The sequence below is a fragment of the Suncus etruscus genome, chromosome 6, assembly GCF_024139225.1.
Source record: "Suncus etruscus isolate mSunEtr1 chromosome 6, mSunEtr1.pri.cur, whole genome shotgun sequence".
Lineage (NCBI taxonomy): Eukaryota > Metazoa > Chordata > Mammalia > Eulipotyphla > Soricidae > Suncus > Suncus etruscus.
In genome coordinates, this window is record NC_064853.1 from 3,998,130 (window position 1) to 4,025,437 (window position 27,308).

The 27,308-nt window shown below is 51.9% G+C and overlaps 2 protein-coding genes across 2 annotated transcripts in view; one reads left to right on the forward strand and one right to left on the reverse strand.

The window, feature by feature from the left end:
• The window catches only part of ERRFI1 (ERBB receptor feedback inhibitor 1), a 731,587-nt gene that overhangs the window by 687,094 nt on the left and 17,185 nt on the right, over positions 1-27,308 (reverse strand). The gene's annotated exons all lie outside the window — the stretch shown is intronic.
• On the forward strand, positions 2,586-12,836 carry PARK7 (Parkinsonism associated deglycase). The gene is given in 8 exon segments (XM_049775417.1): positions 2,586-2,627; positions 3,500-3,610; positions 5,622-5,723; positions 8,887-8,920; positions 8,923-8,961; positions 9,494-9,556; positions 11,923-12,009; positions 12,696-12,836. Coding segments are annotated over 7 exon segments (555 nt in total). The 5' UTR covers positions 2,586-2,627; positions 3,500-3,520; the 3' UTR covers position 12,836.

Sequence of the window (27,308 nt, forward strand, 5' to 3'; positions counted from 1 at the left end):
ATGGAGATTCCTCCAAAAACTGGAAATTGAGTTCCCATATGATCCAGCTATACCACTCCTAGGGATATATGCAAGGAACACAAAAATACAATACAAAACTCCCTTCCTCACACCTATATTCATTGTAGCACTATTTACAATAGCCAGACTCTGGAAACAACCAAGATGCCCTGCAACAGATGAATGACTAAAGAAACTGTGGTACATATACACAATGGAATATTATGCAGCCTCAGGAGAGATGAAGTCATGAAATTATCCATGGATGTACATGGAATCTATTATGCTGAGTGAAATATGTCAGAGGGACAGAGATAGACGCGGAATAGTTTCACTCATCTATGGGTTTTAAGAACAATAAAAGGCATTTTTACAATAATTCCCAGAGACAAAAGAGAGGACGGCTAGAAGGCCAGCTCACAACATGGAGCTCACTACAATGTGATGAGTGCAGTTAGAGAAATAACTACATTGAGAACTATCAGAACGAAGTGAGTGAATGAGGGAAGTAGAAAGCCTGTCTAGAGTACAGGTGGGAGTTGGGTGGGGAGGAGAGAGATTTGGGACATTGATGAGGGGAATGTTGCACTGGTGAAGGGGGGTATTCTTTACATGGCTGAAACCCAACTACAATCATATCTGTAATCAAGGTGTTTAAATAAAGATACTAATTTAAAAAGTTGTTTTTTTTTTGGGGGGGGGGTCACAACCGGCAGCGCTCAGGGGTCACTCCTGGCTCCATGCTCAGAAATTGCTCCTGGCAGGCTCAGGGGACCATATGGGATGCCGGGATTCGAACCACCATCCTTCTGCATGAATGGCAAATGCCTTACCTCCAAGCTATTTCTCCGGCCCCTAAAAAAGATTTTTATCTTCAAATAAACACTACTCAATTTTACAATAAAATATTCCTCACAGTAGATCCAATTAGTTTTCAAAGATAATTACTCTTATTGCATCTGAAGAAGTAGACGCTCCCTGTTCCATCTTGGGCCTATCCCTGTTTGAGCTTGTGGAATGTCAATAGACAACATCCAGGGAAACCTCGAGAAGCTTTGCCGTTACTCAACTCCCATACTTGAGTTTGGTAAGAACTTTTGTGGGGTGTGGAGAGGCCTCTGCTTCCTCTCCTCCACTGTTCCCAGAGCAAACTGGAAACAACCGAAGTGTTATCAGTTGGACACATTGGCATGCTAATCTGGGAGGAAAGAAGTTCTGATATGAGAAGTGATAAGTCTTTCAGCAAGATGGGCCGAACAGCAAGCCAGTCAGCTTCACTTTTATGAGGAAGAAAATAGCACATGTTTGCATTTGCTTGCAGAAAATTGCAAACTGAAGGATGCCCAAGAAAGGATTCACACTGTTAGCTTTGTGGGGTAGGGAGGTGGGTGGGATGGAACAAGGTGGGGCTCAGGACTAGAATCCATCTGTTCTGCAATTTACCCCCTTTTATCTTCTCCTTGAAAATATCAAACTCTTAAGCCTTAGGAAAATCTAAAACAGATTGACTTGAGGCTTGTAGTCCGGAGAGCAACAACTCAGTGGGAGAAGTTGCCCTGCTGCATTCTCCCCCTCCCCAACATTGACTCAACGCAGAAATTAAAGACTCTTTACACTATTGATAAGGCTCCCAGAGCTGATAAAACCCTTCTCCACTGAGGGCCAGATTCCTGGCTCTTCTTTATCTTCATTGAAAAACAGCCTACTGATGTCTTCCCTTCGTTTTCTCTACATGGGACATTTGGTTATTGTACATTCTCATTTGCACATGCTGGTCATCCTGAACCATCCCTAAAACATGTCTAGCCTTGATGGCATTTGATCCCCGCCTTAGGATCTGTGATACAGCCCTCGAAGTCATGTCTGATGCCAACCAAGTCCCTGTCTTCTATGCAATGGCTCCTGCGATGTTATTTGAGGTCACATAGCAGCTCTTTCTTTTGGAACAGGTAAAAGCAACAAGACATAAAGAAAAAGAACTTGGAGACGCGAAACTGCATCAATTGGCAGAGGGAAAGGAGTGTGTGCGGGGAGCAAGCATGGGGAACACAAGGCCAGGAAATCTCTCCACCCCCGACAATCCGACAACATCCTCAAAGGGACACGAGAAAGCGCTCCAAGAAACAGGGGAAATGCAGGCGGCAGCGCAAAGGGGCAACCCTAGCTGCAGCATTCCCGCAAGAAAGAATCGCAGGCGAAAAAAAAACGGGTCCCAAAGTCACGGTGCTGCTGTAGTAAAGGGGCAAGGGAGAGGACCATAGTGAGAGCGCGAGATTCCACGAGATTTGAGAGACTCGCGAGATTTTAGGATGACCTTACAGGACACACACAGTATGGCCGGTAATCCCGGGATACAACTGTGCTGATTGCGCCTGCGTAGCGAGAAGGGGGCGGAGCCACAGGGGTCGTGCGCCTGCGCCGTGAGAAGGGGAGAAGCCACTCGGTGGTGTGCGGCTGCGCCGTGCAAAGTTTAAGAGGCAGGCACCTTGCGCCGCCTGCGCAGTACGGGAGGTCACGAGGTCTGGGAGAGGGGCGGGGTCAGTATCGCGCGCCTGCGCAGTGCGGGAGTCAACACCGCGCAGGCGCGTCCGGCTCCAGGTTGGGATTCAGCTGTCCTCGCCGGGCAGGTGTCTCCGAACGGGTCGAGGGGCGCGTCCGTGGGAAGAGCCGGGGTTCAGGTCTGGGCTTGGGAAGCGTGGCGCGTGGTGCTGCAGACAGGGCGCCAGGCCGGGGTCGGAGCGCCTCGGGCACGCTCGCTGCACGGTGCGGCCCCGGGGCCTTTGCACTGGCCGCGTTTCCAGTGCAGAATATAGCTCCAGTTTGCAAGCTAGCTAGTGGCTTGCACGGCGGCAAATGCCGTGTTGCAATTCAGAGGTTTTTGCACGGACCCCACAGCCTTGGGAACCCCACGGTGTCAGCATTCTAGGCGGTGCAATTAGGGCCAGAGCAGACAGTGGGGTGGCTTTCGTAGGTGGGGGGTTTCCCACCTGTCCCACCCACCCCAAAAAATACCCCAAACCCAAAGTTGCAATGATGACAGTTAGTCACCGCCCCCCCTCGACTTAGTAGTGCAATTATTGGGACTAAAATAATAATAATAATAATAATAATAATAATAAAACCTTCCAGATATCTAACAGGCCTGTTTGAACATTTGGCTCTCAAACTTGAGTCTTTTCTTTAGGACTTGGTTCTTCCCACGTGGGTGGCAGTGCGAACCCCGGTTTATGTGTTCTTTAGTTAGCAAATGGTATTTGGACAATTTGAGAAACACACGGGGATGGGGGCCCCCTAAACAGCCATGCTGGCAACTCTTCTAGACTTTAGAATCCTAGTGCTTTCGTTGTCTGGCAAAACCTCTTCACTTACTTTCTCTAGTCTGCAGAGAAATGGAAAACGAAATAGAAAACCAGGCTGTTTGGAGGTTGCCATACAAATGTTTTCTTCAAAGTTTTCTCCCCATCTCACACACACCCCTCCCCCATGTACTTTTTAAAAGAACCTTCAAAGAAAGATAGAAATGGCTTCCAAGAGGGCGCTGGTCATCCTGGCCAAAGGAGCCGAGGAGATGGAGACTGTTATTCCCGTGGATGTGATGAGGCGCGCTGGAGTAAGTGCCCCCACCCCAGCCCACTCCCCTTTCCAACATGGTTTTTGAGAAGCTGGTTTGGGGTGATGAGATGTACTGGGTGGTATCTTGCCCCTTAACCCTTTTCAAGCACGTTTCTTTCAAGAAATAAAAGCATGACAGAGTCCTTGCCCAGGCTCCCCTGCACCCCCAGAGGACCCCTAAGTTAATGCACTTGGATCTACCTTCTCACCCCTCACCTGCACACCCCCACTTTGAGTCTTTATTTTGGTATTTAGCAATAGCAGACGCTGCAATAGCAGGTGGAGCGTCGTGCTGAATACGTTTGTTGAACAAATGTGACTCATTTGTACCATTGGAGACATGTAAGGCACAGAGATACCAGATCCTTGTCCCAAAGGGCAGTCTTTGTATTTTAAGTTTTAAAATTACTTTATTCAATCGTTGGTTTGCACAGTTGTTCATAATACATTTCCCGCCATAGTTACAAAGTTGTTTATGATGGAGTTTCAGTCATACAGTGTCCAATATCCTTCACCAGGGCACATTTCCCACCACCAGTGTCCTCAGTTTTCTTCCTCCCCTCCCTCACCTGCCTTTATGGCAGACATTTTTCTTCTCTCTCCTTTTTATTTTATTTTTATTGGTTTTGGACCACACCTGGAAGTTCTCAGGTGTTACTCCTGGCTCTGTATTCAGGAATCACTCCTGGCAGGCTCAGGGAACCCTATGGGATGCTGGGGACTGAACCTGAGTCAGCGGCATGCAAGGCAAATTCCCTACATGCTGTGCTCTCACTCCAGCCCCAACCCCTTGCTTTTTTTTTTCTTTTAGACACTGGTTTGCAATATCGTTCCTGAAGGGATATCAAGCATATCACTTTCCCTCCTCAGCACCCAGTTCCTGTCCAGAGTGATCATTCCTAACTCTCACTGTCCTGGTGGCCTCTTCTCTGCCCTCATTGCACTCCCTGTTCTCCATGACCGACCCCATTCTTAACCTGTTAACTCAGATCTTTACCAGGGAAGCTACTGACAGACACAGCTTAACCGGTTTACTCATGTAAAATTGCTCTTGAGCGTTTGGCCGAAGCCATATCCTGCTGATAACGGTATCATTCTGTGGGGCTCTTGGCCCGGTTTCCTTAGACATGGGACTCTTCCCGGACTCTCTACTGAAGGAAAAGGAAACTTCAAGAACAAAGAGTGGGCCATAGTTCACAGTACTTAGCTGTTGTCTGTTGTCCTCCCCTCAAGTCCTCGCTCTTGTTTTTTCAAGTCCTGTCTGTTTTTGCAAATGCTTGCAAGTTAAAAGTTGGTTTTCAGGGCCAGAGAGATAGCACAGCAGTTGGACGTTTGCCCTTAGATGCAACCAGCCCTGAAGGAAACTGGTTCGATTCCAAGCATCCCATGTGGTCCCTCAGCCTGCCAGGATTGATTTCTGAGTACAGAAGCCAGGAGTAACCCCTGAGTGCTGCTGGGTGTGGCCCCCAAACCAATCAATAAAATTTAAAAATAAAGTTGGTTTTCAGGATTTGAATTAGGACTTCTCCCTTAAGTGATGACCCTGAGGTAGAAATGGTCATGGGGAGATTCCAGGAGAGATTATTAATTGGCTGATAGTAGAACTTTCCACCCAGACTGGAGCAGTGGGGGAATATGGTGTCCACGCCGAGATCTAGCTGGGGGTCTACCAGGGGTCCTCAAACTTTTTAAACAGGGGGCCAGCTCACTGTCCCTCAGGCCATTGGAGGGTCTGACTAAAGTAAAAACAATATTTATGAACGAATTCTTATGCACACTGCATATATCTTATTTTGCAATGAAGAAACAAAACAGATACAAATACAGTATGTGGCCCGAGGGCCATAGTTTGAGGACCACTGGTAGATGTTCAGCCGATGTGGTCGCCAATAAAGGCAGTTTTGCAGTATTTCTTGCCAAATTATTTTCAATCATAAGACCGCTGTGAAATTATGGTTTTGGATTTATGTTGTAGGAGGCTGAGTCTCACTGAGGTGTCTCTGTTCTAGATTAAGGTCACAGTTGCAGGTCTGGCTGGAAAAGACCCCGTGCAATGCAGCCGGGATGTCCTCATCTGCCCCGATGCCAGTCTGGAGGAGGCGAAGAAAGAGGTTGGTTCTCTGGGCTGGGAGTTTCTCCTTCCTGTGGCCTTAGGGCTTCTGTATCCACTTTTGTTGTTTTTTTTTGGGGGGGGGGCCACATCTGGCAGTCTTCAAAGGTTCTTCCTGGCTCTGTGCTCATGAATTACTCCTGGCAGGCTCAGGGGACCACATGGGATGTCGGGAATTGAACTTGGGTCAGCTGCGTGCAAGGGCACTTGCCTCCCACTGTGCCAACACTCTGGTCTCTGTATCAGCTTTCTTTTTTTTTAAGCAAAAGCAAATTTTACTTGGAGAATCTGAGAAGAGAGAGAGAGAGAGATCTTTTTTTTTAAGCAAAAGCAAATTTTACTTGGAGAATCTGAGAAGGGGGAGAGAGAGAGAGAGAGAGAGAGAGAGAGATAGAGGAGAGAGAGAGAGAGAGAGAGAGAGAGAGGAGAGAGAGAGAGAGAGAGAGAGAGAGAGAGAGAGAGAGAGAGAGAGAGAGAGAGAGAGAGAGAGAGAGAGAGAGAGAAGAGAGAGAGATAGAGAGAGAGAGAGAGAGAGAGAGAAGAAAGAAATGTGCCCGAGAGAGAGAGAAGAGAGAAAGAAATGTTCCCCAAGAGAGAGAAGAAAGAAATGTGCCTGAGAGAGAGAGAAGAGAAAAGAGAGAAAGAAATGTTCCCTGAGAGAGAGAGATAGAGAAGAAAGAAATGTGCCCGAGAAAGAGAGAAGAGAGAAAGAAATGTTCCCCAAGAGAGAGAGAGCAGAGAGAAAGAAATGTGCCTGAGAGAGAGAGGAGAGAATAGAAAGAAAGAAATGTGCTCAAGAGAGAGAGAGAGAGAAAGAAATGTGCCTGAGTGAGAGAGAGAGAAGAGGAGGAGGAGAGAAGAGATAGAAAGAGAAAGATATGTGCGAGAGAGAGAGAGAGAGAGAGAGAAAGAGAGAGAGAGAGAGAGAGAGAGAGAGGAGGAGGAGGAGGAGGAGGAGGAGGAGGAGGAGGAGGAGGAGAGAAGAGAGAAAGAGAAAGAAATGTGCCCAAGAGAGAATGCAGCTTCTCCAGAGTAGAAGACATGAAAGTATGAGAATAAGAAGGTGCTTAGCTTGAGGGGAGATGTGGGTGACTTGCCTGGACACCCTATCAGCTTCTATTTTGTTGCTTGTTTTGTTTGGGCCACAACACCTGGTGATTCTCAGTGGTTTCTCCTAGTTCTGTGCTCAGAAATTACTCTTGGCAGGCTCAGGGACCCTATGGGATGCCGAGGATGGAACCCAGGTCACTCACTTGCAACGCAAGAGCCCTTCCCTCTGCTATTGCTCTGGTCCCCTTGTGTAGAATCTTAACCCATTGAACAAACCTAGAACGCAGAGGTTGGCTTTGGTCCTACTGTGTTTCCGGGGTGCTGCCTCAGCACTGTGGGGTGCTCTTCCAAACCCAGGTTTCCGCCCCCACTTTGTTACTTGAAGTCCGAGTCACTTCCTGCTTGGGGCAGCTCACACTTGTTGGGCGAAGGAAGAAGCAATGACCACTTAAATGGGGTCACTTTTTCAGGGCCCTGAGCCAGGGACCCTCACTCTTAGGGGCAGAGTCCCCCCCCTTTCCTCAGACACAGCCCCTCCCAGGAGTATACAGACAATTGTCCACACCCTGCTGCGGGGGTCAGGCTAACAGGGTGGTTGCTAGTAGCGTGTGTGGTGGGGTCCCTACAATCTCCCCCAGGAGTGGTCTTTGCAGATGGACCCCTGTGGCGAGTAGGTTCACATGTGTGTGTGTGTGTGGGTGGGGTGTCATCCTTTCCCAGAAATTCATGGCTCTAGGGTTAGAGTGATACCACAGCAGGAAGTGCACTTGCCTGGCCCTCGTTTGATCCCCGGCATCCCATATGGGATCCCAAACCTGCCAGGAGTGATTTCTGAGCACAGAGCCAGGAGTAAGCCCTGAGTGCTGCCAAGTATGGCCTCAAAACCAAAGTAAAGAAGCAAATAAATTCAGGGTCCTGAGGGTAATCGAGGGTCCCTATTGGCACCCTCCACAGTAGCAGGGGAACTAGGCTCCAGCTCCTGTTTGTCCTTTCCTGCCCTTTGCTGCTTGGTATTTATTTGGGGGAGTACTGACCTTTGTGCCTATGTCACAGGGAAGGAAACTCTTCTTAGGTTTCCGTTTTCATGTTCGGTTTTGCTTGATTTTAAAACCACAGCAGGATATTTCTGGTCTTTCAGAGTAACCCACAGGGCCAGAGTGATAGCATAGTGGGGTGGGTGCTTGCCTTGCACGTGGCCAACCCAGGTTCTATCCCTGGCATCCCATACGGTTCCCTGAGCAGTGCCTGGAGTGATCCCTGAGTGCAGTGTCAGGAGGAACTCCTGAGCACTGCCGGTTGTGGCCCCACTTCTGCCCCTCTCAAAAATAAAAATAATCCTAAAATGTTTTATTTTATTGATTAACGACTAAAAATATAAAATTTTTAACCTCTTACATATATTGCTAAGCCAGTTTCTGTTTTGTAATTGTCATAAGTTTGAAATGACAAATTTCTGGAATGTTTTGGTTTTTGCGTTACTAAAATGCGTCATTTTCTTCCCAGGTTAATTTTTCAGAAAATTCAAAAAATTGTGCCTTTGGGGCCGGGCGGTGGCGCTGGAGGTAAGGTGCCTGCCTTGCCTGCGCTAGCCTAGGACGGACCGCGGTTCGATCCCCTGGCGTCCCATATGGTCCCCCAAGCCAGGAGCGACTTCTGAGCCAATAGCCAGGAGTAACCCCTGAGCGTCACCGGGTTTGGCCCAAAAAAAAAAAAAAAAAAAACCAAAAAAAAAAAAAAAATTTGTGCCTTTGACTTAAGGTTTTTTTTTTTTCTTTTAATTTTATATCGCTATAGACTCTTGGTTTTATATATGTATAGTCTTTATTTAAGCACCATGATTACAAGCATGATTGTAGTTGGGTTGACTTTCTTGTTGAATAGAACTCATACAGGCTCGGAGTGAAAGCACAGCGGGTAGGGCATTTGCCTTGCACTTGGCCTACCAGGGTTTGATCCCCGGCATCCCACAGGGTTCCCAGAGTACCACCAGAAGTGATAGAGCCAGGAGGAACCTCTGAGCATTGCCAGATGTAGCCCAGAAACTTCAAACAAACTTAGACCATTTCCAGTAAATGTTTCCTATGTTTCCTTCTTTTTTAATAAACTGCTTCCAGGGACCTTATGACGTGGTGGTTCTGCCTGGAGGAAATCTGGTGCACAGAACTTATGTGAGGTAAATGCTCGGCAAAGTCTCTGCTTGTTTGAGTGTGGTGGGGTGTTTCGGATCGGGAGGTCTAGGTCTAGAGTGCTTTCTGGGGGGCACCGAGGAACTAAGACAGGAGCAGCTGGAGTTGGTCCCAGCACGGTCTATCGCTGGTTAAAACACTGTCTGAGTCAGAAGTTTTTGGGCCATCGTGAGCACAAAGGGGTGACCATGTGAGGGTGACCCTTGCTGCCCTGCCCCCCAGCCTGGGGTGGTTGGAGTCTGTTTTCTGGAGGCGGAAGCAGAGACGGAAGAGTTAGGAAGGAGAGACAGAGAGAGATGGGGAGGGGGGAGACAATAACGAGAGACCAGAAGGGAGGGAGAGAGTTGGAGGGATGGGAGAGAGAGAAGGGAGAGGGGAGAGGTTCAGGTGTGTGGCCTAGGGTTTGGTAAGCAGCAGTGGGACAGAGATGGTGCCCACAGATGGCACCCCAGACCCTCTGTCTCCCTGGAGGGAGGCGGCTGCCCTGGTGTCCCCGCCCTGGTCCTCAAGCCTGTCTCATCTGCAGTCGGGCTAGCAGTGCGGGAGGTCCTAAAGGAGCAGGAGCAGAGGAAAGGCCTCATCGCTGCCATCTGCGCAGGTACGAACCGCTGCCGCCCTTCCAGAAACTCCTCCCACCTCCCAAAGCGGCTACCGTCTACTGGATTGGGGTGGTCCAATATGGGGGATTGTTCCAGCAGTGAGGACCGTTTGCCATCTCTGGGCCTGGGGTTCAATGTTCCCTGAAACTTGGGCTTGTCCATGTTTGAGCTCGGAGGAGAATCAGGCCGCCTGGGATCCTGTCACCAGCCAGTTCTGGGGTCTCTGCTGGCAGGGTATCCACCAGCACCCGGGCTCAAACACCCCACCCCAGTATTGGTAGCCACAGCCGGGTTACATTAGTATCTGCCCCAGCATGAGTCGGGGTGCTTTGCTGGAGGAGCTGTTGGCCCCACACCACCCAGTGCCCCGAGGCGGTTGTCTGTCCACTTGAGTGCTCTGGGGTTTGGTCCTAGGGAGTGAATCCTGCACGCAGAGCCCCATGCATCCCCGTGGATTCTCTCCCCAGTCTCCTCTGCTACACGATTTAGAACGAAATAGTCGGGCCTAGCAGTAGCACAGCAGGGCAGCCTTTGCCTTGCACATGGCAGCCTAGGTTCGATTTCCAGCATCCCATATGGTCGGTCCCCCAACCACTGCCAGGAGTGATTCCTGAATGCAGAGCCAGGAGTAATCTCTGAGAGCCACTGAATGTGGCAGGAAGAAAAAAAGAGTTCCTTGTGTCTTGGGGGAGGGCTGGGGTACACCCAGTAGTGCTCAGGAATTACTTTTGGCTCTGTGCTCAGGGATCGTGACTGGTGGGCTTGGGGGACCACATGGGATACAGGTATCAAACCTGGGTCAACCACCGTGAGGCAGACGCTCTCCCTACTGTGCTATAGCTCCAGTCCCAGCCCTCATGTTTCTTTTTTTTTTTTTGGTTTTTGGGCCACACCCGGCGTCGCTCAGGGGTTACTCCTGGCTGTCTGCTCAGAAATAGCTCCTGGCAGGCACGGGGGACCATATGGGACACCGGGATTCGAACCAACCACCTTTGGTCCTGGATCGGCTGCTTGCAAGGCAAACGCCGCTGTGCTATCTCTCCGGGCCCAGCCCTCATGTTTTTAAAGCCTAAATGTGTCAGGAGACCCATTTAAAATTCGTTTCTTGCTTGCAAGGCTACCTGATGAAAGCCTGCAAGCCTGCATTTTTCTTCCTTTTTGTGGGTGGGGCACACTCATTTGTGTTCAGAGATCACTCCTGGCTGATCTCAGGGGACCCTACAGGGTACGGGATTCGAACCCGGGTCTATTGTGTGCAAGTCAAGCGCACCTTTGGGCCCCAGCGTCTTTAGAGCTGGTTTCTGAGTGTGGTGGGCAGGGGACGGATCCACACTCGGCCAGACCGTTGGCCAGGAGGATTCGTGGATGTTTTCTTAAGCTGAGAGTGAGGTGGGGGTGAGGATTCTGGGACTTGTACGAGAGCTCTGGGTCTCTCCAAGCAAGGTCCCTGTGACGCTGTTTGTGCTCAGGCAAGGGAGCAGAGGTGGCCCAATGTTTGCACCATTCTTGGCCACACGGTGCGCTGTTGACATGCCCTTTTTGCTGCCTTGGGAAGTTGGTGCCTTCCATCCTGTCTGTCCCCTGTTGCAGGGATATGGGGGGGACCCTGAGGCTTTACAAATCAGGTTCTGCAGCCCCAGGAAGCAGACGGTGTTGGGGGGAACAGGCATGAAGGGATGGGCGTCACTGATGGCCACCCTTGATCAGCAGGAGAGCAGCCTGAAAATCTCTGAGCCCGGCCCTGGTCCGCCCCCTAGGCCTGATTTTCCCACACATCAACCTCTGAGATGGGTGGATTGGGGGTTCTCTTTCCTGACCAGTTGACTGGTTCCTTGAGGGACGGTGAAACTGCTGCTTTCCTGGACCGGCTATCGTAGAAAAGCATCAGCGAAGGCAGAGACTGGGCTTGAGGGCACTCAACCCAGAGTCTGGGCTGCAGGAACCCCTGACTGTTGTAGAAGGAAGGGCTTTGTAGCATCTGCCTGTGGACCTGTTGGTGCTCAGGGGTTGCTCACTGACTCTGCGCTTAGAAATTGCTTGTGGTGCCTGGAGAGATAGCACAGCGGCGTTTGCCTTGCAAGCAGCCGATCCAGGACCAAAGGTGGTTAGTTCGAATCCCGGTGTCCCATAGGGTCCCCCGTGCCTGCCAGGAGCTATTTCTGAGCAGACAGCCAGGAGGAACCCCTGAGCACCACCGGGTGTGGCCCAAAAACTAAAAGAAAAAAAAATCGCTTGTGGCAAGCTTGGGGGACCATATGGGATGCCGGGGATCAAACCTGGGTCCGTTCCGGGTCAGCTGCATGCAGGGCAGATGCCCTACTGCTGTGTTATTACTCCAGCCCCATGTTCTTACTCTTGATTTCAGGTCCCACGGCCTTGCTGGCTCATGAAATAGGCTTCGGGAGCAAAGTCACCACTCACCCAGGGGCTAAGGACAAAATGATGAATGGAAGTACGTCCTGCTTGGGTCTTTTTTTTTTTTTTTTTTTGCTTGGATCTTTTCTTGGGGGTCAGAAGGGCCGGGAAAGCCGCTGGTGACCAAGGTCTCCCTTGTGATAAAGCCTTGGGCTGGCTGGTGACTGCTTCCTTGAGCGGATGCTAGATGGAGAGAGGGAGAAGTGGGGCGGCCTGTGCGCCCCAAGGAAGGCCCCATTGTGGGGGCGGGGGCAGCAGATGAGGCGGACCTGGTGGGGTCAGGCCTGTCTCAGCAGCATTGCAGGAAACACCCTGTGGCTGCAATCCCGGACAGCCGAGGCACATCCCTTGAGCTCAGGGAAGGGGGTTCGGACTCAGACACCAAGGGACAGGAGGTGGACTGGGTTTGGGGCGGCTGGGGCCACATGGGTCTTTGCCCCTTTCATCTCCCAGTGAATATGGGGGCAAGGGTCAGTCCCTTCCTGTAAGTCCTGCCTGGAGTCTGGGTTCGGGTCTGACGTGGTCTCTGCCCACTGGGACCGTGTGGGGCCATGGCAGCTGCCCTCTACCCCCATCCTCACTGCCCCGCCTGCCCGATGTGCAGTGCTCCCGGCCCCTTTGTTGGGCCTTGTTTCTGGCACCCTGAGCCAGGCGCAGCCCGGGGCAGTCAGCGGGTGAACCAAGCATGACTGTGTGCATTGGGGGCGCCGTGTTCTCCCAAAGATCACTACAGCTACACGGAGAGTCGCGTGGAGAAGGACGGGCAAATCCTTACCAGCCGCGGACCAGGCACCAGCTTTCGAGTTCGCGCTCCGCCATCGTCGAGGCCCCTGAGCGGCAAAGGCCGTGGGCCGACCAGGTGAAGGCGCCCGCTCGTGCTCCGAGACTAGCACCGCCCTCGGACCCTGCCCTGTGCAAGGCAAGCTGCGAGCCCACGAGGCCTGGGCCCACCCAGAGTCCCTCATTTCGTCTCGGATGTGGTGGGATAAAGGGGGTCCGACCATTTCAAATGTAGAATAAACGTGTCCTGCGTGCTCGCTCCTTCTCGTGTTTTCTGGGAGACCAGCCTTGACATCTGTGGCAGGCTCGGCCGTGTTCGGGGCCGGGAGGGCCGAGACCTGGTACTGAACCTGGTTTCCTGAGAGGGACTGCAGAAGGTCCCCTGAGCATTAGGAGTGAACGCTGAGCAATCTCTGAGCACAGAGCTAGGAGTTGACCCTAAGTACTGTGGGTGTGGCCCCCAAAGGAGCCCAAACAGGAAGCACCTCCTCACTGAGACAGAGCATAAAGTCCATCTCTCCTGTGTCCGTCCCACCTACCCCTACACTGGTCTCACACGAACTGGCCAGCTGGGGGCAGTTCCCCCTTCTGCACCAGCTTTCCCAGGCTGGCTTCTCTCCAGCCCATTCCCTTCCCTCACTGCCCATTCTCAGCTTCTCCCCACTGAGTCCCCCAGTTCCCACAGGCCAGGAGTGAGATGCACTCCAGGATGGGTGGGTGGTCCGGGCCAGACTGACTTTAGCTGCATGTACCCCACACAGAGACCATGACTGGGACATGTCTACTGGATGGCTCTTCTGGACCCTGGTCTCACGCTAGTGTTCTCTGTTGGCAGCCATGTTGTCACCATGAGGGTACTCCTGAGTTCCCCCTTTACCAAGCTAATGCTGGTGCTGGACACTGGGCCCAGCTGGTGGCTCCGGCCTTTACACTCTTGGCTGCAGGTCCGAGGGAAGAGGGGCTCCGCTTGGTTCCCATATCCTGCCTCACTGCTATGGCCTAGTACTGCCTTATGTTTGGCTGCTGGTTTTGCTGGGTGCTGAGTGGTGGTACCACAGCTGGAGTGGCCTCAGTACACCTCCTGGGCCCCTTGGCTTAAGCCCAGAGCCAGAGTATCCTGGCCCTGCTGAAGACAGGGATGTACCTGAACCCTGATGCTATCGCCTTGCTGGCAGAAACACCAAGGAGGCAACAGCCAAGTCAGGGTTGGGTTGGGCACTGGGGGTGGCAGAAAGCTGCTGGAGAGGGTCTTGGGGCCCTCACTGTGCCCATCCCCCCCCAATTCCAGGGCCCTGGCACCCCTGGAGGGCAGAAGGGAGAACCCTCAGCTGTTGTGATGAAGATGGACCAGCAGGGGTCGCTCCAGGCCCTCGTACCCCTCACTGCAGGGCACTGGGAGCTGGGCGGGATCCCATGAAGTCAGGGGTGACCCAGAGGTACCCAAACCGGGGCTGGCAGGGAGGGGCTTCTGGATGAGGGGCAGGGGTTTGTTGGGGGGAATAGGGGACCCTGAGCTAGCTGGTTCCCAGGCTGTCAGGAGTGGGGACCCTAGGACTGAGGCAGAGCACGAGTGAACTGGGAAGAGAAGACATTGGAGAGGGCCGGAGGAGTGTGACATGTCAGAGACACTTTGTTTTATTATCCTGGCAACATTTGGGGTACTCTCGACTCTGCACTCAGGAATCACTCCTGGCAGGCTCAGGGGATCCTATGGGATGCCGGGGATTGAACCCCGGTTATCCACGTGCAAGGCAAGTGCCCTCCCTGCTGTGCTATTGCTCAGGCCCCATCCGTGGCTTTTAAGGCAGAAACATGACTTTGAAAGTGGCCCAGGACATCCTGAGTGGTTGGGGTATGGGTGCGACTAATTTCTCAGCATTCTGATCTCTTGACACGGTTTTCTGGAAATTGGGGGACCCGGAGTGCTCCCCATCAGCATGAGGGAGACATGTGGGTCTGTGGCCTCAAAATCTGTCCCTGATTGAGGCTTGGGTTCTCTGTGCCCCTCTCTGCCTCCTTCCTAAACAGCAAATTTCTCTGTGCCCAACTGCGGAGGGTGCAGTGAACACAGTGTTGAGGTCCCTAAGCTGGGGCATCCATAATCACTATCTTAGGAGCACCCTGGGCTGGGATCCCTACACCCTGCCAGTTAGCTCTGTAGAGATACCTTGAAGCCTAGCTGGCCTGTTGCAGCTCTCCTAAGGGGAGTCTCTGATACTGCTGGGGTGTCCTGACAACCCAAAGCTGAGAGCTATTTGGGTGGGGGGCACACCCAGCGGTGCTCACAAGTTACTCCTGGCTCTGTGCTCAGAAATCACTCCTGGCAGGCCCTGGGGAACATATGGGATGCTGGGGATTGGACTTGGGTCGGCAGCATGCAAGGCAAATGCCCTACTGCTGTGCTATTGCTCTGGCACCACTGAGAGCCATTTAAAGTCCCCTGGGGCTGAGCAGCAAAATGTGGTCCCCCGTCACTGGTGCTACCAGCAGGAAAAAGCATTTCTCCCCGCCCTACATGGAAGGAGTGGGTACACTCTCCACCCCGTTGGCATCTTCAGGGTCTTTGCCCACAAAAGCCACCGTGATCACCCGCATCTCAGGAGCAGATGTCCCAGGACACAAGGTACCAAGTGTCACTTTAGTATAACAGCTCAGCAGGCCCCGGGGTTGTGAGTAGGCTGTGAGCGCACAGGAGTGCCAGCTCCCTTAAAGACTTTGTATGAGGGGCTCAGCAGTGGGGGCCATGCTGTATCTCCTCACCAGAGCTGCCCTGACATCCTGTTTGCTTTGGGCCAAACACTCCAATTGCTTTAACTTGGGAGGCCCTGAGCTGGCTCTTCTCCAAAGCCTCTGTGGCCAGTGCTCCACGGATCCAGCCTCCTTATGTCTTCGGTCACCATCACCCTCAGTGGTTCTTGCAGGGGCCCAACCAGATGTGATTAGGGGGGTCAGAGCACCCCAGGCCTCATCTCACTTTCCTTTGTATTTTCAACCTGGGCACAATCTCATTTCTCTTAGGAAACAAGACAAAACCCACAAAACATTTTGTTTGAGAGAGAGAGAGAGAGAGAGAGAGAGAGAGAGAGAGAGAGAGAGAGAGAGGAGAGAGGAGAGAGAGGGAGAGAGAAAAGAGAGGAAGAGAGAGGAGAGGAGAGAGAGAGGGAGAGAGAGGTGAGAGGAAGAGAGAGAGATAGGGGAGAAGGAGAGAGAGTAAGAGAGAGAGAGAGAATGTTTTAACTTGGCTTCCCAATCACACCCAAATAAAAAGCTCATTGTCTGGGGAACCCAGTGGGAGACACAGGCTGTGATGCAGGAGCGAGTGAGTGAGCAAAGAATGAATCGGAGGATCCACCTCCCCATACCCCGGCACCTCTGGACAATTCACAGCTCACCCCAGTAGGTTTTTCACTCCAAGCCAGGTAAGACACAGCAAGAAGTGTGTGGAGCTCAGAGTCCTGCTTTCAAGGGGAAGACCCTTTTCTCAAGCTGGCTGCAGAGTTGGGGACTGGCCTCCCTCAGTCAGGACCCTGTGGTAGACAGCTGACCCTAACCCTGCACCTCCCAGCCCCGGAACCCTGGACTTATTTCTTCAGGAAAAAAGCACCAGAGTAGATTGCGTGTCATGTGCCCACGCTTGCATGTGTGTGTGAGCTCTGCATGTTGGCTGATGGACATAGAGAATCTGATGGCCAGGCCTCAGTGCCTGTCTGGTGGCCACCCCAAAGGTGCCTCTGATTCACCCCAAAGCTTTGTCGTTCCCCCCCCAGAATCAATGTGGAGACAACTGTGTGAACCCCACAGCTGGAATGATGGCTCACGACCCTGTAAACTGCTGTCGTCACCAGACATCCTCATAGCCATCCATGACTGGGGGTGTCATGTCATTCATCTGGGGGCACCTACTTTGTGCCATCTGGGTCTGGAAACTGTTTGGGAGTCACAATCAGTGATGCTCAGGACTTTCTCCTGCACTCAAGGGCCACTCCTGGTTGAGTTTGGGGGGGCCAGGGGTGGAACCTAAGACAGTCAGGCCAATGTCCTACCCCCTTGTCCTATTGCTCTGGCCTGGAATTACACCAATGTTTCTGCTGAGACCTGCATGTTGGTGAAGTCTTCTGAGATCTGGAAAGCCTCTAGGGAAGACACAGAAACTGTCTCCAGACCTCGTTCTCCTAAATGCTTTCATTTTCCAGTCCTGCTTCTGTTTTCTCTGCTCTTAAAGGCGTGAGACTGACTGAAACACATACCTGCATTCTGCCAGAGCCCACCTAGTTCTGTGGTGTTTGGATAAATGAATGTCGCTGGCAGAGAGAAATAAGACCCAACCATTGACACAGATTTTTAGACTGAGCTCTTTATGGTTCTGGAAAAGTGCCTGTGTTGGGAGGTTTATGGGGTGGCATGGTAACCCCATCACTACATTACTGTTGGATCTCTCTCCCCAGTTTCCTGCTGCTGAGAGACAGAGCGCAGAAGTGAACTGTTGATGGATTTGCACAATTGTGCAAACATCACCTCTCTGTCTCCAGAGAGCTTCATCTGGTAAAATATGAGCTCGGGGACAGTCAACAGTTGCTCCAGGCCCTCGAGTCAGTGCAGTGGGGGGGGTGGTGGTGCTGGCCTTGCATGCAGCTGACCCAGGTTCAATCCCCGACATCCCATATGGTCTCACTACCAGGAATGATCCCTCTGGAGCACAGAGAGAGGCAGGTATGGTTTCCCCACACCACCAAAAGACAAAAATAACCCGAAAGCACTAACTCTCCATCTCCCACCCTCCTCGTTCTCTCATCCTGGCCTCAGACTACCTCTGTTCGATTTTCTGCCTGATTTCCTCACTCTCTCTGGACACTTCCGGAAAATAATACCCAGGCTAAGGTGTTGGCTTAGCATGTGCCTGGCACTTGTTGAGTCCAGGCATCACCTATGGTCCCCCAATCATTGACAGAGTCACTCCTGAGTACAGAGCCTGGAGTAGCCCTTGAGCACTGCTGGGTATAACCCCAATGGCTCCTCCCCAACAACAACAAAAAACCCATAAACACATAACTTAGTGTTATAATGTCTTTGGTTTCTGTTGGAGCATGTAGTGGAAGGTCTGTCTTTCTTTTTTTTTTTTTTTTTTTTTTTTTTGGTTTTTGGGCCACACCCAGCGGTGCTCAGGGGTGACTCCTGGCTGTCTGCTCAGAAATAGCTCCTGGCAGGCACGGGGGACCATATGGGACACCGGGATTCGAACCAACCACCTTTGGTCCTGGATCGGCTGCTTGCAAGGCAAACATCGCTGTGCTATCTCTCTGGGCCCCAGGCCTATCTTTCTTAGGCCGTGTGATGGCCTGTCACATGAGCAAGTTCCTTGAGCTTTTCCATATATCTGTCAATGGACATTTGCGTCACTGCAGATTAAAATATATTTTATTTGTATTTTTTGTTTGTTTGTTTTTTTGGTTTTTGGGCCACACCCAGCAGTGCTCAGGGCTTACTCCTGGCTCTATGCTCAGAAATCGCTCCTGGCAGGCTCAAGGGACCATATGGGACGCCGGGATTCTAACCACTGACCTTCTGCATGAGAGGCAAACGCCTTACCTCCATTGCTATATTTCCGGCCCCTTATTTGTATTTTTTAATTTTATTTTAGGGGGATTTGGGTCACACCCAGTGGTGCTTAGGGGTTACTCCTGGCTCTGCGCTCAGAACTCGCTCATAGCAGGCTTGGGGGACAATACCAGGAATCAAACCTGGGTCTGTCCTAGGTCTGCTGCATGCAAGGCAAATGCCCTAGCTATGCTATTGCTCTGGTCCCATGTATTAATTAATTAATTAATTAATTATTTTGGTTTTTGGGTCATATCCGATGGCGTTCAGGGGTTACTCCTGGCTGTGTGCTCAGATGTCGCTCCTGGCATGCTCCGGGGACTATATGGTATGTCTGGATTCGAACTGGGGTCTGTACTGTGCTGCCACGTGCAAGGCAAATGCCTTATCACTGTGCTATCCCTCTAGCCTACCCATATATTTATTTATTTATTTATTTATTTATTTATTTATTTATTTATTTATTTTGGTTTTTGGGCCACACCCGGCAGTGCTCAGGGGTGACTCCTGGCTATCTGCTCAGAAATAGCTCCTGGCAGGCACGGGGGACCATATGGGATGCCGGGATTCGAACCAACCACCTTAGGTCCTGGGTTGGCTGCTTGCAAGGCAAACACCGCTGTGTATCTCTCTGGCCCCCCATGTATTTATTTTTTAAAATAAATTCTTTAATTGAATTACCACTAGAACCACAGTTCTAAAGTTGTTCCTGATTAAATTTCAGTCAGAATGTCCAATAACCTTCACCATGGCATATTTCCTGCCATCAATGGCGCCAGTTTCCTTCCTGCTTCCCTCCTCTGTAGCATCTATAGCAGACATCTCTCTCACTCTCTGTTTATCTCTCTTCCTTTTTCCCTTTTAGACACTGGGCATTGTGTCCTTTTTCCCTTTTAGACACTGTGGTTTGCAGTGCTGTTCCTGAAGGGATACCATACCTATCCCTTTCTTTCCTCTCAGCACCCAGTTCCAATCCAGAGTGATTCTTCCCAACTCACTGTCCTAGTGCTCCCTTCTCTGTCCTCACTGCATCCTCCGCTCTCTGTGACAAGCTTCCTCCCATGGACCGGCCCTCCTGGCTCTCATCTCTATTGTCTCTAGATATTATTACCACACTATCTCTTTTGAATATCCCACAAATGAATGCCATCCTTCTCTGCCTATCCCTCTCCCTCACTCATTTCACTCAGCATGAATTTCTCATGCCCAGCCACATGTAAGCACATTTTCTGAGTTCCTTTTGAAATAGTTGGTTTAGACATGAATGTGTCTGGGGTTTACTGGTGGCCGGCCTGGCATTCCAGCTCGGAAGAGGATTCTTTTGTTTTGGTTTGGGCCACCCCCAGTGGTGCTCAGGCAGGCCCACGGGACCCTATGGAATGCCGAGGATCAAACCCGGATCAGCCACATGCAAGGCAAACGCCCTCCCACTGTGTTATCTATCGCTCTGACCCCAAAAGAGGATTCATTCAGATTTTGAAGCATTGCGTGTTGCTTGCATATTCATTAAACCAGACTTGTTCCTTGTGCTGGTTCCATCACAGCACTTGTACTGTTCTGTGGGCGGGGTCGCTCAGGACCAGAACCTGCCAGTGCACACCTGAGGCCGTGGGTTGGATCCCAGCACCGCCCCACATAGCACTACACCCTGGGGTTCCCTGCACCCAAACCAAGTTCGAAGTCTTGGGTTGCTGCCGCCAATCATGAGATGTCCCACAATCAGACCAGCCAGAATATTTGGGCACACAAAGTGGGATCCCCTCCCCATCACTTGTGTGCATAAGCCTCTGAAAATGAAGTGGGTGATGCTAAAGTCACATGTTTGTGGGGGGCCCTGACCTCTCCTAGCAATAGAAACTATTTAAAGGTACAAGAGGCTGAAATGATAGCACTTCAGGGAAGGCGCTTGCCTTGCACGCAGACAACCAGGTTCAATGCCCGGCATCCCATTGGGTCCCCCCATCCTGCTAGGAGTGTGATTTCTGAGCGCGCCTGATTGTCATTCTCTTTCTTTACTTGGGTTTTTGTGATTTCTTTGCTTCATCCACTCCTTTCCTTTCATTTTTTTACCCGTTGGCAATTTTGTTAGTTTTGTTTTGAAGGCCACACCCAGGGGTGGGGGTATGACGGATGGCTTTATGGGATGCCGAGGATGAAGCCTGCATTGGCTACGTGCGAAGTCCCTGCCCATTGTGCTATCTCTCCGGCCCTCATCTGTGGCCTTTGTTGTGTTTTCTGGTTTGTCCATTTCTGCTGTATTTCAACATTCCTGTGAATTCCTTTTTGTTTGTGTTTTTGGGCCACACCCAGCAGTGCTCAGGCTGACTCCCGGATTTGTGCTCAGGCATCACTCTTGGCGGTGCTCAGGGGAACACTATGGGATGCCGGGGATCAAACCCGGGTCGGTTGTGTGCCAGGCAAGCACCCTCCCTGCTGTGCTATTACTCAGACCCAGCTTTCTTCTTCCTGAAGGCTCAATATCCCATTCTCCACGCTGGCTGTTCAACATGCAGGAGCCATAATCCGGGCCATGCCCAGCCTCCCTGCCTGCCCTGCCCTGAGCTGGCTCCCACCCTCCCCCTCCTGCCCAGTCTCCTTTGATTACCAGAGTCCATCTTAAAGGACAAACTTCGGAGCCTTCTAAGTACCCAGTTCTTGGCCCCTTCAAAGGATGCTCGGTTGGCTTCATCCAGGATTTTTTTCCTTCCTTCCTTCCTTCCTTCCTTCCTTCCTTCCTTCCTTCCTTCCTTCCTTCCTTCCTTCCTTCCTTCCTTCCTTCCTTCCTTCCTTCCTTCCTTCCTTCCTTCCTTCCTCCAGGATTTTTTCCTTCCTTCCTTCCTTCCTTCCTTCCTTCCTTCCTTCCTTCCTTCCTTCCTTCCTTCCTTCCTTCCTTCCTTCCTTCCTTTCTTTTTTCTTTTTTTAGTTTTTGGGTCACACCTGGCTGTGCTCAGGGGTTCCTCCTGGCTGTCTGCTCAGAAATAGCTCCTGGCAGACACGGGGGACCATATGGGACACCGGGATTCGAACCAACCACCTTTGGTCCTGGATTGGCTGCTTGCAAGGCAAACGCCGCTGTGCTATCTCTCCAGGCCCTCTTTCTTTCTTTCTTTTTGGGCCACACCCAGTGATGCTCAGGGGTTACTCCTGGCCTGGCTATGTGCTCAGAAATCGCTCCTGCCAAGCTCGGGGGACAAATGGGATGCTGGGGATTGAACCCAGGTCGGCAGTGTACAAGGCAAATAGAATAGCTCATTTTCTTGCTCCAGGTACTAAAGTCATGTGGTTGATTTTTTTAGTATATCCTGTGTCCTGGAAGTTGTCTCTTTCCTCGGACCCAGGACTTTCTCTTCTATTTCTTCAATGCTCTCTCTCTCTCTCTCTCTCTCTCTCTCTCTCCACCTCCCTTCCCTTCTATCCTGAGGCTTCCCCCCCCCTTCCATAACAGACTGTTTTTGTTTCATGGAAGTAATGTCCTTCCTGGCCCCTGGGGATGATGGGAGTGTGTTTGTTTTATGAAACATCTGCGAGCTGCTGCTTGTAGTGGATGGAATTTGGGCTTTTTAAATTTTTTTTTTTTTTGGTGTTTTGGAGTCACATCCTGTGATATTCAGGGCTTACTCCTGTCTCTGCACTCAGGAATCACTCCAGAGGTGCTTAGGGGGAATCTTATGGGATGTTGAGGATCAAACCCTGGTCTCTCGTGTGCAAGGCAAATGCCCTCCTTGCTGTCCTATCACTCTGGCCCTGCTTCGTGGATTTTCTTTATGGATTTCCCCCATGACTCTGGGAGGGTCCGAAGAAGTTGGAAGACAGAGGTGGAGCAATTGCACAGCGGTAGGGCATTTGCCTTGCACATGACCAACCTGGGTCAGACCCGCGTTCAATCCCTGGCATCCCATATGGTCCCCTTTGCCTGCCAGGAGTGATTTCTGAGTGCAGAGCCATGAGTAACCCCTGAGCACTGCTGGGTGTAACCTCAAATAAAAAAAAAACTAAGAAGGCAGTGGGGCTCTGGGGGGCACTGAGGGGCAATGGGGAACACGGGTGAGGGAGATAGGCCTGCTGCAGGGAATTCTGTCCTCCCTGGCACTCATTGGCTCCTCGAAGGTGGCTGTGAAGTTTCTTTCTACCAGCAGTACCTCTTGGTAGGTGCCTGGGGACCCAGCGTGGGGGGGGGCACAACCTGCCTGGCACTAGGCACCTGGTCCCTAGGTCCCCAGGCGAGCAGCGTCTGTGGAAAGGCCCCAAGTCTCTTCCTTTCCTTAATTTTCATTTTTTAATTTTTAGGGGACACACCTGGCAGCGCTCAGGGGTTACTCCTGGCTCTGTGCTCAAAAATCACTCCTAACAGACTCGGGGACCATAAGGGATGCCGGGGATTGAACCCGGGTCCGACTGGGTTGTCTGCATGCAAGGCAAATGCCCACCACTGTAATATCTCTCCGGCCCCATCCTTTTGTTAATTTTCTCAGCCCTTCCTGTCTACTTGTGTGACCTCCCAGTTTTAATGTTCTGCTTATCTGACAGGATATTTCTGGGGTCTGTTGGGGAGGCTGGCATGTCCAGGGAGTGGATGGACACTCAGGGCTTCCTTCGGAGTGACCCTGGAGTGTGTGTTCAGACTTCCAGGACTAGGGCTAGCGCATGGCGGGCTGTGTGACAGTTCCCCACCCCCACCCCGACTGTCTGAAGAAACCAGTGTGTGAAACCCCCTCATTCCCGCAGCAGTTCGGGGTGCTAGGGAGGAATAGGCCCTCAGAGCAGAAAGGGGCTTCAATGCGTTTCTGTCTACACCGGTGTCTAAACAACCTGGCAGAGTTTTATGTGCCAGCCCGGGTGTGGCACAAGTGTATGATTCAGAAAGAATAATGCGAATGTGGAGAGGTGGGAGTGGGCATCTGGGTGAGGATTAAGCAAGAGGCAGAGTGTGCCAGCTGGCCCCACCCGCTCTGCCTGGCCGGGGTGGGTCACAGAGCAGCCCTGGGCCCTGAGAGCTGCCGTGGGAGATTCTGGACCACCGAGAATCCTGAAGGAAAAGTGAGGGGGCCCTAAGTTGTGCACCAAGGATCGCACCAGGCTCCACGGGAACACGTTGTATTTTCTTGTTTTGCCTTTGGTTTTGCAGGGCTGGGTAGGAGTGGGGGTCCCCTCCAAAGTTCACACATGGGAGGGCCATGGCCCATGTCATGGCCCAGAGAAGAACATTGGAAAACACTGTAAACTTCCCCTTTGAAAAATCTACTTCTTTCTTTTCCTTCTCTTTCTCTTCCTTCCTTCCCTTTTCCTTCCTTCCTTCCTTCCTTCCTTCCTTCCTTCCTTCCTTCCTTCCTTCCTTCCTTCCTTCCTTCCTTCCTTCCTTCCTTCCTCTCTCCCTCCCTCCTTCCTTCCTTACCTCCCTCCCTCCCTCCCTCCCGCCCTATCTCCCTCCCTCCCGCCCTCCCTCCCTCCCTCCCTCCCTCCCTCCCTCCTTCCTTCCTTCCTTCCTTCCTTCCTTCCTTCCTTCCTTCCTTCCTTCCTTCCTTCCTTCCTTCCTTCCTTCCTTTCCTGTTTTTGGGCCACAGCTGGCAGTGCTCAGGGCTGACTCCTGGCTCTGTGCTCAGGAATCACTCTCGCAGGCTCATGGGATCCCATGAGAATCTGGGGATTAAACCTACGTTGGCTGCATGCAAGGCAAATGCCCTCCCCATTGTGCTATTACTCTGGCCCCAATCAATTTCTTTAAAATAAAATTAATAAATGTGTGTGTTTGGGCTACCCCCAGCAATGTTCAGGGCTTACTCCTAGCTCAGTGCTCAGGGATCACTCTTGACAGTGTTCAGGGGACCCTAGGAGGTGCTGGGAATTAAACAGGGACCAGCCATGTGGAATGCAAAAACCTTAACACCTGTGCTCTCTCTTTCTCTCAAGGGGAAATCAACTCCCTGAGATTCCAACCCAGAAATAGGCCAGAAAGGGAGAGTTACTGATGACCTGGACAGGTCAAATCAGTGCCTCCTTACAAAAGGAACAGTAGAGCTCTATCCCATTGTCTGCTAAGCTTGCAAGAGGGGAAGGCAAAAAAAAAAAAAAGTAGCTTCAAAAACAAACAAAACCAGCAAACAGCGCTCTACTGCCTCCCACACGCTGATTAAGAGAATCAACAGCCGTGACCCGCCTTCTCCACACTCTGCGCCCCAGTGAGCCACTCACCCACCTACCCACCCACAGGCTCTGCAGGGCCTGGGGGGGGGGGGCTCCCATCCATCAGGAGGGTGCATGCTGAGTCCTCTCACTGGTGCAAAGGACCCAGCATGCATCACACAATTGCCTGCTGACCATGTTCGGACAGTGGCTGTTGCAAGACCTTGGTCACCTTGCAAGGTGCCCCCGGGGACCCTGCGCTCCTGTGACCCTCTTCCAGTGAGAGGGGCAGGTGGGAAGCAGCGGAGAGGTCAGAAGCCCCAGGGGAGGGCCTGGCTAGAGGGTGGAAGAAGTGGGGGGGCCCTGGGGAGATAAGATCTCAGCAGCCAGCAGGGCTGGGTAGGGCCACGAGGCCTCCTGTTTTCTTTGGACAGGGCCTGGCTGTGCCTGGCGCCCGGTGACGCATGCCCTGCGCGGGCAGTGAGAACCCAGCCTGCGCTCGCTTCACAGTTGGGGGGTCATGTGAGCCGGGGCCACCTGGGCTCCTTGCAAGTCCCAGACGTGTAATTAGAGGCGCGGGCCTGCTGCTGCGTAGACAAGTCTCAGCCTGCGCCCTGGGTGCGCGCGAGCATGGAGGGCCCTGGTGAACCAAGCCTGGCCACCCCCGGCCCGGCTCCAGCTCCTCCAAGAACTTCACCATCCAGTCCCCCAAGGGGAAAGCTGGACTGGGGTGCTGCAGGCCTGCGGAGGGTTGGGAAGGATCTGCTGCTGCCCTGCTTCAGGGGAGGTGCCTTGGGCTTCCAGCAAAGGGAGTGACTGTCCACCAGCTGGCTGGCTGGCTGGGCAGTCCCTGCGGGAGACACAGGACGAGGAAAGCCCTGAGATATGGAGAAACTGGCAGGAGGCATGTGATGAAGTTGGGTTTTTTTGCTTGTTTGTTTTGGGGCCACACCCGGCGGCGGCAGCACTCAGGGGTTATGCCTGGCTCTATGCTCAGAAATCACTCCTGGCAGGCTCAAGGGAGCAGGTGGGATGCCGGGGATCGAACTGAGGTCGGCTGCATGCAAGGCAAACGCCCTCCCCTGCTGTACTATCACTCTGGCTCCATAATATATATATATGTATATATATATATATATATATGTATATATATATATTTTTTTTTTTTAATGTGGACCCAAAAAGGCCTTTGCAAAGGGGTCACAGGAGTGAGAAGAGAGCCAGGGAGGGAGAGATGGGTGGTCCCCAAGCTGCCCCACTTTTCTCCATGGGAGATAAACCCACAGAGATAAACTCTGTGGGCTGGGTTGTAGGGGGGCTCATGAGGGGCCACTGGCCAGGTCTGGAACTGTTTTCTGGAACCCAGAAGAGAACAGGTGGGCCCCATAGTTCGTCTTGGCAGGCAAATAGAAACACGCGGCCACCAGGTCCAATGGTGACAGGGTGGTCCGGGCTGGCGCAGAGTGGCAGAACCTAGAAGGCGCATCCTGGGGACTCTCTGCCCTGCCCAGCGTCCTCAGCGGGTAGAGCCAGAGCCACAGGCCTGGTGCAGTCTGTGGCCCTGAGTTCTAGGCCGACAACATGAAAGTGGAGGGAACCTGTTGAGACTCGCTCCGGACGCGGCCTGGGCGCTGAGAAGTCTCTGCAAGTGGGGTGGTTGGGGAGAGAAGGGAGCGTGGAGGTTGCCACCCACACGCCGCAGGCCCCATCAGATCTGCCGGAGCCACCGTGCTTGGTTCTAAGGAGCAGGGAGGCGAGGCCACCGAGTGTGGCCCAAGGGGAACTTTTATCCTCGGCCTTGCTTCTCCCTTTTTCCTCCCCGAAAAAGCAGCAGGTTGGGGAGGGGAATAAAAGAATGAAAAGAGGAGAGAAGAGGAGAGGAGAAAGAAAAGAAAAGAAAAAAAGAGAAAAAGAAAAGAAAAAAGCAGCAGATCTCTGAGAAGAGGAGGAGAGGAGAATGAAAAGAAAAGAAAAGAAAAGAAAAGAAAAGAAAAGAAAAGAAAAGAAAAGAAAAAAGGAAGAAAAGAAAAGAATAAAGCAGCAGATCTCTGGAGCACTGACCCATCTCCTGCATGCAGAGGGGAGCACGGGCCAGAAAGAATTGTCGTGTGTGTGTGTGTGTGTGTGTGTGTGTGTGTGTGTGTGTGTGTGTGTGTGTGCGCGCGCGCGCATGTATCTCTCTTTCTGTCTGTGTTAGTTTGATCTAAAATTCTTTTTTGGGGGGTCATATCTGGCAGTGCTCAGGGGCCATTCCTGGTTCAGTTCATGCTTGGGGGTTGCTTCTGGCAGAACTGGGGTGAAGAGAACCATGCAGTGCTGAGGGTTCAACTTGAGGACTTGGCAGGCTAATATGCATCCAAGTCACCACCTCCAGGTCCTGCAAACATCATCGTTGTTGTTGATTTGGACCCACTCTGGTAGGGATCCCTCCTGATGGGTCTCAGGGATCGAACCCGCATCAACCAAGTGCAAGGCAAACAGCCTCCCCATTGTACTTTTGCTCTTCCCTGCAAATCTATTATTTTTTAAGTTTTGTTTTTGTTACTCCTGGCTTTGTGCTCAGGAATCACTCCTATGAGATCCTGGAGATCAAACCTGGGTAGGCAGCGTGCAAGGCAAACACCCTCCCTGCTGTGCTATTGCTTTGGCCCCAAACTGATTTTTTAATTTTTATTTTATTTATTTATTTTTTGGTTTTTGGGCTACACCAGGAGGCACTAAGGGGTTACTCCTGGCTCTGCACTCAGAAATCACTTCTGGCAGGCTTGGGGACCATATAGGATGCTGGGAATCAAACCTGGGTCTGTCCCGTGTCAACCACGTGCAAGGCAAGCACCCTAC